The 11,486-nt window shown below is 37.1% G+C and overlaps 1 protein-coding gene across 1 annotated transcript; it reads left to right on the plus strand.

The window, feature by feature from the left end:
* Nucleotides 1–2,031: 2,031 nt before the first annotated feature.
* On the plus strand, nucleotides 2,032–9,986 carry TES (testin LIM domain protein; the record flags this gene model as incomplete). The annotated part of the gene is made up of 5 exons (XM_010174747.2): nucleotides 2,032–2,318; nucleotides 3,476–3,811; nucleotides 7,133–7,348; nucleotides 8,267–8,425; nucleotides 9,623–9,986. Coding segments are annotated over 5 exons (1,190 nt in total), but the record flags the coding sequence as incomplete, so codon positions are not given.
* Nucleotides 9,987–11,486: the final 1,500 nt, after the last annotated feature.

The following is an 11,486-nucleotide window of genomic DNA, read 5'->3' on the forward strand; positions in this document are numbered from 1 at the left end:
CACCCCCATGCTCCCCGCTACCAAAACCTTGTTATGCAAACCCAATACAGATGGTCATGATGTAATATGAACTAAACCTACAAAAAGTAAGGTCTGATTCTGTCACCTACCATTAGATGTCAAAGACAACAGGGTTGAGAGTTGGCAATAATGTATAATCATATGCACACCTTAAAATATGAACAAAATGAATATGAATTGCTTTATTAGTATACAAAATAGTTTATTACCTGGGTAAAGGACTCATGTACACTGACGCTGAAGATCTTGAAAGATTTTGTGTTGGGAGTGCTTGAGATGCGTAGTACAGTACACTTGGGGTTAATGTGCCGTGCTAGTTCATGCTTGAATGTTTTGGTGAGCTAGGAGATTGCAAAGTTTTTAGAGTTTACTAGGTATTCAGATAAGTATCAATTTTGAAATTCTGTGCATCTTTCCTGTTGTGGGAATGAGTTGGAAGTCATGCAAGCTGTCAGAGAGCCTACACTTGAATTTTTGATCTCTTTAGGTTTTATGTTGTAAAGCAGAGTCTGTTCTACTTAATGTTCCTATTTTCTTCTTAGAGTGGAGCGGCTCATTTCTGTTGTGAAGTTAACTATTTTTGTACAGAGTGGGCTTCATAATCTAGGTTACCATAACGTATGGTTGCTGTATAATCACTTGACCAGAGCAGCATCTGTCACACACTAGAATGATAGTACCCCACATCATAAACTGGTGTGCATACGTAGCACATATCTTTGGGGCTGGCTGTGCGTCGATTCACGTGACCAGTTGTATGGAGGTCCTCCTTCTTCTTTCCTTTCCCATCATCTAATAGGCCTGCTGTGGTCACAGCATGTTCTTATCACGTACCTCTTGGGTGCCTTAAGAGAAGGTACGTATGTTGCCATCAAGACTTTGCAAAGCAAGATGCAAAACAATATTAGAGTTCAATGGGTTTTGGCTAGTGGGGTTGAGAAGCATTTTATAGGTAGCAGTTTTATGCTATGTGAAGAATAAATAATGGGGTAAAATATTACTCATTCCTCTTCAAACTCTAGACTTTCAGAAGGTTGATCTGTTTTCTTAGGCTGTAATAAGAACCTTAACATCCAGCTTCGCTAATTTCCATATCCTATAGCTGACTGCTTTGAGTTGAAGCTCTGGGGAAGCCATTAATAAATAGTACATCAAATTACCTAATACAAGATTCTGTTTATTACATGTGAATTGTTTAATTATGCCTGAGGTAATGAATTTCTATCTAATATCCCTTAATCAAAGGAGTTGAAACATGTTGTATATGAAAGAATACCATTTATATCTAAGTAAGTAAAGCCTTCTACCTTTTAAGGGTGTTATCTGTGAAGATTCACTGTACAGCGTGTGCCAGAGTACCTCTGACTTAGTTCAGAACTGTTTGAAAGGCTTTGTCCATATAAGCCTTGCACTTTTCTTTCATCTTCTCTTTCAAATGCTGAACTTTGAAGAGAACTGAGTGCAATTACACTGTGTAGATGGCTGTGTGCATTTTTTTCCTTTCTAGGAAATATTTGTTTCACTTGATAGCAACCCTGTGATAACCAAATATCATGCATACGGTGAAATGCATATGAAGAAAATAGTATAGTGTGTGTAATTTTAAGTGTATAAAGACAGCTAAAAAAATAAAAGCCCAAATAAGTTATTACTTTGGGGATCATGTTGATGCATTTAAGTTAACTCATGGGTAACTATGCATAATAGATCTGGTAGGTGGGTGATAATGGACATGTATGTGTGTGATCAGTACTGAGATATAAGGAATGATCTAGCATAATATTCAAAATGCATTACTGTAGTTGACTGATATCTATCTGATCACAATCACTATGAACAAAGAATGTAAATAACACAAGAGGAGAAATAAGGAATATCCTCAAGAAGTGTTTGACATATTGCAGAATAACTTGTATGTTCCCTAATCAGTGCACTGAAAACAAAGTTGAGGGTTCCCAGTGATGTTGTTACTGCATGTGCAGCTGGTTTGAGATGTAATTTTCAGCTGAGAGTATAACTTTGTTGCTGTTTCCATAAACTTCAGAAAAATATGCCGCAACTGCAAATGTGGCCAGGAAGAGCATGATGTCCTCACAAGCAATGAGGAAGACCGGAAAGTGGGGAAACTCTTTGAAGATACAAAATACACAACCCTTATTGCAAAGCTGAAGAATGATGGCATTCCCATGTATAAACGCAATGTAATGATACTGACTAATCCCGTGCAAGCCAAGAAGAACATATCCATCAATACTGTGACTTATGAGTGGGCTCCTCCTGTTCAGAATCAGACACTTGTAAGTCCAGCTCACTTTCTCTTCATGTTCAAGGCAGGAGTTGACAGGAGATAGGGAAGTAGAGCTTACTGGAAGGGTAAATTTGCCTCTTGTAGTCTTCTTTTCTGCCTCCTCAACACTGAAAATATGATGCCTATTTAATGAGTCTTGCCTCTGTCATCTTGCAGATATGGATGCTTGCCTATGGAACTTCCTGAGAACTGGGAAGATAAGGTGGTTTTTAATAGATAGGATTAAGCTTTATCTGCCAACTTCCTGGAGTCCAATTTCTCTAACCTGTCTTTTTCTAATAAACTTGAGAAAATTGCATGGAGTGTGGTCGTAAAAGGAAAAAAAATAATAAATAATTAAAAACCCCACCCCACAACAATCTTGTCATTGTTTAAAATTAAGGGGAAGTCTCAGTCTTGCATATAGCTTTTACTGTATATGGTAAGAACAAGGTCAGTGTTGACATCTAAAAGAGCAACTCTCTTCCAGTATGTTTTCAGCTGAAGTAGATGAGCTGGTAGATAGCCTTCTGAGGATTTTGCTTCACTTTTCAAACTTTGATTGCTAATTTACCGTACTGCAGTGTTGTGTGATCCATGCTGGAATTGCGTTATCCCTGACCTACCTCTCAAAATATCCTTTTTCAGTGAATTAATCAAACCTTGTGTATCTAAATCAAGTGTTACTTAATGTTCAGTTAGCACTTTGATTTTTAGACTTATCCTTGCTTTATTAAAACTAGAGCTTTTTTTCTTTATTTATCTAGAATTATTTCTGCAATGAGCTGTGTGCCTCAGGCAGACTATTTCAGCTTCTGCTTTTTAAAGCTACACTGATGATCAGTATTTTTAGATAGATTTGAGGAGAAAAGGTCCTGTGTAAATGTTAATTATTGTTTACTCTGAGAAGGAATAATTCTACTCTGCATGTTGTAAAAGGCTTAAAAGGAAACCTGTCTTACTCTGGGAAGAAGGCAATTAATGCATCTACTGTTTTTTATCTCCTTCTTACTGTACGTTAGGAGCTTAATGTTTATGGAAAGAACCCTGTTTTTGACAAATTTGACTGTCGCTAACAACAGTAGAGATTATTTTAGGTGCATGTTTGCTTGAAAGGATGGGTCTGTAGTTGAAGTGGCATCTGATATCTAATTCCTCCTGGTTCAGGCTAGACAGTATATGCAGATGCTACCAAAGGAGAAGCAGCCTGTTGCTGGCTCGGAAGGCGCGCAGTACAGGAAGAAGCAGTTGGCTAAGCAGCTGCCTGCTCACGATCAGGATCCTTCCAAATGCCACGAGCTCTCTCCCAATGAAGTTAAGCAGATGGAACAATTTGTGAAGAAGTACAAAAATGAGGCACTTGGTGTAGGAGATGTCAAGTTCCCAGGTGAGGTGGAAACAAGAGCTACTGACAAGAATAACGTGAACAATGGTGACAGAGGCACCTCAGCTGCTGTAGGAGCGATGGAGGACAAGTCCCCAGATCAGAAGGCATCTCAGTATGTAAGTATAAGAAAGGAAAGGTAAAACAAGAAGTTGTATTACCATCCAAGTGCTCTCTTAGGTTGTTTTAACCTAGTTGTTTATTAACTTGGGATAGTGAAAATCTGGGTGAGGGAAAGAAAGAAGGGGAACTGGAAAACGTTGTGAAGGTCTGCACAGAGCCTTGGTTTCTGACCGTATTTAGTGCATTGCAGCAAATAACTTCCTAGGTGACCTTTTCATCCTTCTTGCAAAAACACATTAGCTTGGAGATACAGTATAGCAGGAGAGCTTTTACAGAATAATAAAGAAACTTGTGTAGTTTTACAGACTAATAGCTACACTTTTTTCCTCTTAAAGAGTTTAGTTTAATTTTAGAAGCCTGTTTTCTCCTGTTTCTTGGAAGAGCACCAGAATTTTCCACTTGACAAATTATGTTTAAAATTAAATGAAACTAAGAAATAATAAAGTAACGCCTTCCCTTCCCATGTCCAAAAAGCCCAGCCGTATAATGGCTGTTTTGACTAGCTTTCTTCTCATATTCAGATTTTTTTCTTTTGGTCAATTTTTTTCTTTGACATCTGATTTCTGCCTTGTAATAGCCCAACAAAAATAAAGGTGTGTAAAAAAAAAAAAAATTAAAAAAAATTACCCAGTTTTCATTGATATTTCTAAAACTGTAGCCTTAATAAAGTATTTCTGGCATAACTTGCTAGCTTCTACTGTACATGTCTCTGCTACCAATTATAAATACAAAATAGAGGTAAGAGTACTGAAGTAACAGTAGTTTAGTAAAGACAGACCTTTACTTTAGAATGGCAAAAGCTCCTGTAACTTGATTTCCAGAAATGTTGCTGTTATATGTATGAATCACAAAAATTATTTGTTTCCAGGTTACTTACAGAAAATGAATATGTATATTCTGGATAGAGATAAAAGTTTAAGGTGGCTGTAGAATATGACTTTCAGTGTTATTGGGAGGTGTGGTATGCTTTTTTCGTGTTTTCATTTTTGCTTTGTTGGGTTTTTTTAACTGATACAGTATGTTACTTCTGGTGTGATTCATATGGAATATAAAACTAACACCCAAGTTCAAGCTTTGAAAATGTGCACTTACCTTGATCAGTCATATATTGTGCCATTTGGTTACCTGTAACTACTTCCTATAATTAATTATTCAGTTATTTTAGCCATTATGTTTTTATGAAGATTGTAAGATAACAGAAAGTTATTTTACTGTGGTTTGATTAGGTTGCTGTCATTTTGTCTTAACTCAGCCTTTCCTGCTGGGTTACTCTAGTTTCATCACAGCAATTCTTCACCTTCCTCCTCAAGAAAGACCTACAGAAATACACACCTTGCATTGTACCCTGCTAGCCAACTGGCTTGGACTGAAGGACAGGAGTAATTGTATCAATAGGTGCTTCGTTTTTACATTATACCTATTTATCACTTCCAAAGCTTTCTTACTTGAGCACCTGAGTATACCTCCTGCTGTTCAGGTCAGGCATATATCATCACTGTGCACAGTAATTTAGAAAGACACTTAGAAGTGTTTTAATAGTGTAAGTGAATGCATGAGTTGCTTATCTGTTGTTAAGTACTGAGTTTACCCTGGGCTAAATAATCAGGATTTACATATGTTATTTTTAAGTATTTTTTTGTTTGATTTCTGCAGTGTGACTTCGTCTCAGCTATATGCTGTAGCATTATCTCAACTTTTTTTTTTAACAGTTCAAAATAAAACAATATAGAGAAGAGCCATCCTTGTCTACATGCTTTTCTATCCATTAGTTCTGCATCTTTGCTCTCCAAATTTTCTTGTACATTACCTTTCAGACTGAGTCTGAAAGCGTGTATTCCTGTAGCTGTGGTAAATAGAATCTCTTGAATTTTTTTTTTTTTTTCTTATAGGGATGGATTGCAATTCTTTTAAACCCTATTTAAAAACAAAACAAAACAAACCTAGATCTGCACTAGTAATGTCAATATACCTATAATAGTTCCTCAGTGGTTTTTTGGGGTTTTTTTAAATCTATTTCATCATGATTAAAAGCTCGGTAACAGAAAAATGGATATTCAGCATATTTTCATCTTGTAAGGAAGCAAATCTCTTTATGCACCTTTTAACCACCTAGGCTGGGGATGTTGCATATGGTAGGTAAATTAATTGTCTTGCCCTCATCTGGCTCCATACAGCTACTAACCTTCCAACTGACTCTTCTTGAAGTATGAGGTCTAAAGTAGAAAGATGAGTCAAAAAGCTCTATATAAGTAAATATTTACTGTTCACCTTTCAATTCTGTTCTAAGCTGTTCTTCATCCCATTTTGTCTTTCTATGTATATTTTGAAATTGCTTGTCTGAAACAAGTGTGGGGGTCTGATCAATATGCCTTACAGTCAAGACACTTTAAAAAAAAAATATATATATATGTACACACACAGTTGAAAACTGAGGCCGTTTGTGGCTGAGCTTGTAGGGGCTGTGAATCATAGAGAAAACCTTCCCAGGATGTTCATCCTTGTCACAGACCAACTGGAGTGCAGGAAATGCCAAACTAGTGATTAAACTGTAGATTAATTTTTTTTTATTCAGTAATATGAACAGCCTGGGGGTTTTTTGTTTGTGTGTGTTTTTACTTGATCACAAACCCTCTTTGTAAGCAGGTATGGGGCAGGAGACTGACTGAGCTTTTTGGAACTACTTGTAGTGTAGCTGTGTTCATAAACTTTGTAGTCTCTTTTCCATAATCACTTTCATCATCCTAAGATCAATAATCACAGGCTGTTGGACAACAGCCATAAGTGACTAGCATCCTTAAAACACAGCTTTAAACAGAATGAGTTTCAAATACTCACAGTATTTTTTTTTTCCTCATCAGTGATGCAGTTATAGCTTGATCTTCTCACAGCCTATAAGTACAGCCGTTTTCTTGTCGTGTGTTCTAGTCATAGTCAGGTTGGTTAGCTTTGATAGAGGCTCCTTATTCTTATTCTCTCCTTAGTCTTGAGTATGTAAGGCTCATAGAACATAACGAATTTTAATTGCCTGTTGGTTTTTTAAGAACTGAACTGTAGTTGCAAGACTGTGAATATGGCAAAACACAATAATCTGTTTAAGTAGCACTAGTGCTATGTCAGTAGAACATACATCATCCTGAATTGCTTAGTTAAACCTGTACTGTGTCACTCTACTGTCTGATCATGGGAGTAAACTGATGCTTTAATTTCAGCCTTGGAAAGTGGGATTTATTAAATATAAATATATAATTGGAAATATATAATTGCTATAAATGTACCTCTTCAAAGACTTGTTTAACTTGATAATAATATCTTTCCAGTCCTGCTATCGCTGCAAACTGAACATGAAAGAAGGTGACCCAGCTGTCTATGCAGAACGTGCTGGATATGACAAATTGTGGCACCCAGCTTGTTTTGTCTGTTGCACCTGCAGTGAACTTCTAGTAGACATGATCTATTTCTGGAAGAATGGTAACCTGTACTGTGGGAGACATTATTGTGATAGCGAAAAACCCCGCTGTGCTGGATGTGATGAGGTAAGTAACTATCCTAGTCCTTTGTTTTAGCACACAGGTTTGCTCCCCTGAGAAGTGAGTATGATTTGTAGTAAAATATTTCAGTGCAGGGACATCATGTGCCTTCACCAGTTTTAGGTGATTTCAGTTGCAAGGAACTGAAACTGATATGGACACTCCACATTCAGAAAGATCCATAGTTTGCTTTGGATTTGGTGGAGATTTTGTGCAGTCTAGAGGGACACAGGATGTAATACAGGAGTGCAAATCTATGTAAAGTCCCAGTTACGCAGTTGTTTTCTCATGAACGGCACTAGGGGGAGTGCCCTACTAAATTACACTTTGTGCAGCATATAGGGAACAGCCTGCCTGGTGTCTTGGGCATCTGTTGGCTCTTAATAAACCAAATTGAGGCTTTTGGAAAACATTCAAACAAGTGAACACATTTGTTTCTATTGTTGAAATCATTTGAAACAGTGGAATCACCAGGAGCTCCTTGGAAATTACAAAACATCCTGAGGCTAGCTTTGTTTTAAAAAATGCTATTCAAATGCATATATTCATAGAATCATGAAACGATATGGGTTAGAAGAGACCTTAAAAGATCATCTAGTTCCAACCCCCCTGCCATGAGCAGGGACACCTTCCACTAGACCAGGTTGCTTAAAGATTCATCCAACCTGGCCTTGAACACATCCAGGGAGGGGGCATCCACAACTTCCTTGGGCAACCTGTGCCAGTGTCTGACCACCCTCACAGTAAAGGAATTTCTTCCTAATATCGAATCCAGACCTACCCTCTTCCAGTTTAAAGCCATTACCCTTTGTCCTATCACTACCTGCCCTTGTAAAAAGTCCCTCCCCTGCTTTCTTGTAGGCCCTTTCGGGTACTGGGAGGCCAGTATTAACATATTAATATCTGTTTGTATCTTCCTCATAGCTGATATTCAGCAATGAATATACTCAAGCCGAAGGTCAAAACTGGCATCTGAAACACTTCTGCTGTTTTGACTGTGACTGCGTTTTGGCTGGGGAAATCTATGTAATGGTGAATGACAAGCCAGTCTGCAAACCTTGCTACGTGAAGAACCATGCTGCGGTAAGATCCTTACAGACCTGTTGCTTCTGTGAAGGGAGAGAACATACATCTATGGAGCTTGAAACTCTTACTTTCTCTCAGTGTTGGGAGTATCTGAAGAGTATAAATTGAATGCAAGTTTAAGCTCAAGTCAATCACTTTTTTTTTCCCTTTGAAAAAAGCCTTAATTAGCAAACAAGTATTTTGTCAATTCATAAACTTGGGTGGGGCAGGGAGGGAAGGCCACTGGCAGGGTGAGAGGCTGTTCTCAAAATACCTTTAACTACTGGTGGTAGAGCAGGATTTTGTAACAGGAAGAGTATAGCAGGTGAAGATGAGTAATGCTGCTAAACGTTTAGTTCATGTCAATCATAGTTCGTTGTGACCAGTGGGATCAGCTGGTGCTAAAAGCCTGTAGTGGCAACTGCAGTCTAGGTACTTGGTGTCTTTGTATTTCTAACCACATGAGCTATAAAGACAAGTGACTGATGGGATAAAGCTAGAAGTTTGGGAAAGGATGGTAGTTCTTGATTCCTACTTATGCTAGGAACTCTAATCTAAGATGATGGTCCATTCATATCTACCAATTAACTAGCTATTAGTTGGGTTTTCAGTCTAACATGCATCTAAGCTGTTTATATAATTAATGGAGGGGAAAAACTTTTATCTCTAGCTGGCAGTTAATAAATTTCTGAGGTAGGTCTGAGGAATTATCTTTTGGAGAGGCTTTATTTTCTTTTGAAACATTAACTTCCTTGAGATCTAAATGATAATTTTTGACAAAGAGATTAAGGTGAATTACACCCAAGACTTTCTAGGAACTTTTAGTTCTTTGGCATTGCTTTACAGCTGCCAATGCACAGGAAGATTTGTAACTAATCTTCTCAAATGTACAGGTTGACATATGAAGATCTGTGCTATTTGGCATGACGACTTTTTATCATTATTTGGGCATTGGGAAATCCTAAGCATCATAACTGTCTAAGTTTAGTCCCAGCAGCAGCTAACTTGTGTGCATTTTATTTTGTGTCCTCAGCTACATTTTGATTGGAAACCCTGCTTTAAAAATAAAGGAAAATCAAAAACTGGAGACTTATTTCAAAGGCTTCTTTTAACACCTGTCTCACTTCTCCAGGAACTTTTAAGAATTCTAGCTTTTATTGTACTTGTAGGGAAGGTGTGTATGTTTCAGTTAAGTATAATTTTGTTTCTAAACAGATCTGCCAAGGCTGTCATAATGCCATAGATCCAGAAGTTCAGCGTGTGACATACAACAATTTCAACTGGCATGCTACACAGGAGTGCTTCTTGTGTTCCTGTTGCAGCAAGTGTCTAATTGGTCAGAAGTTCATGCCAGTGGAAGGGATGGTCTTTTGCTCAGTGGAATGTAAGAAAAAGATGACGTCTTAAGAGAAGATGTGCACAGAACCAGGCATTGCTGTGTTCCAAAGGCTCTTGCATTTCTACTGTAAAATACATAGTATTGGGGCATTTAAAGTTATTGAAAGTATTAAATAGCATTTTCCCAAAGATTTTTTTTTTTTTTACTTACTAATACCTGCTATGTAATCTTCATTTCTTAACCGTAATACTACTTTCTTTTTTGGAATGTTGTTCCCAAGTCTTATGTCAAATGACTTTGTATCTCAGAAATGTAAGAAAAAATGTATTATGAACCATATATGCTTCAAGGGAGCTCTTCACCGTGAAAGAACTTTTTCTTGTATCTTGTCTAATGGAAGAAGAAAATGTGAAAATGCTCCAATTTTTCTTGGGTTTTTTTGTGATAAATGTAACTCTTCCACTTTTGGTTTCACTAATTTATCATTGTTTCCCTGCTTTCATCAAGCACTTTAAACAAAATTATCAGCTTTACCACCACATATAGTTTTGTTCACTAGACCTCAACTATGCAGGGAGAATGAAGTGTAAAAAAGAAAAAAAAAAAAAAATCCACCAACATTAGTGGGTGACACTCTTATCCTTTCAGAACTATCTTCTGGTTTTAAAAAATGTTCTTTTCATAAATTGTGCCCTCTATCAGAGGGATGTGGCACGTATGCAGGGAGAATGAAGTGTAAAAAAGTAAAAAAAAAATAAAAATCCACCAACATTAGTGGGTGTCACTCTTATCCTTTCAGAACTGTCTTCTGGTTTTAAAAAATGTTCTTTTCAGAAATTGTGCCCTCTATCAGAGGGATGTGGCACACAATACTGTATGCATTTCCAAGAATGTAATTCTTCAGAAGGATCTTACTTATGCTTTTGATTTGTAAGTTCTTAACCAAAGCACAAAGAAGTCTTTCCCAGAAGACTTCCAGTATTTGAGTGAAAAAATCACAGCTGTGTATTAGCTTTGCTTACTCAGTAAACCAAATGTGTAGTTTTGGTTATCAGCAAAGCTTGTTATCTTTAAGGTCCTTTCCAACCCAAGGTATTCTATGATTCTATGGTTTTTGTGCCAAACAGTGAATGAACAGGCAAAAAAAATAAAAAATCTATGCAAGTCTTCTGTTCAGCTCTATTCTATGATTTTATGGTTTTTGTGCCAAACAGTGAACGAACAGGCAAAAAAAATAAAAAAATCTATGCAAGTCTTCTGTTCAGCTCTTTTTTTTTTTAAGCTTTATGGTGACTGTGTTGTTAACACTTACAAATAAAAATTAGTGTTGTTCACTTGAGTTGTCTGTTAGTTCTGTTCTTGTTGAATCCCCTTTAGGGGAAATGTTTCCATACTTCTCTTTAGCTTTGACGTTATTTACAAAACAACTTAAGGCCTCTATTACTCTAAAGTGCTTTGTCTTGCGTAATATTGTTGATGTGCTTACAGGTGCAAAACAATGCGTCTTGTTCCAACAAATACACAACTTAGAACTTACTATGTATTTACTTTTTGTTCACAGGAACTGTGGCCTTAATTATATTTTAAATTTTAGCATGGAAAGTTTTGAATTCACACAGGTGAGACGATGTGCTGAGAAATTTGAGTACTGCAAAAATAAGACAGTGGTGTGAGATACATACTTTGTATGTTGTCTAAATTGAGAAGTAAACTTCAGGTCCATGTCCTGGAAGCCTGTAC

Source organism: Antrostomus carolinensis, unplaced genomic scaffold (assembly GCF_000700745.2).
Source record: "Antrostomus carolinensis isolate BGI_N321 unplaced genomic scaffold, ASM70074v2 scaffold279, whole genome shotgun sequence".
In the NCBI taxonomy this organism is placed as follows: Eukaryota; Metazoa; Chordata; class Aves; order Caprimulgiformes; family Caprimulgidae; genus Antrostomus; species Antrostomus carolinensis.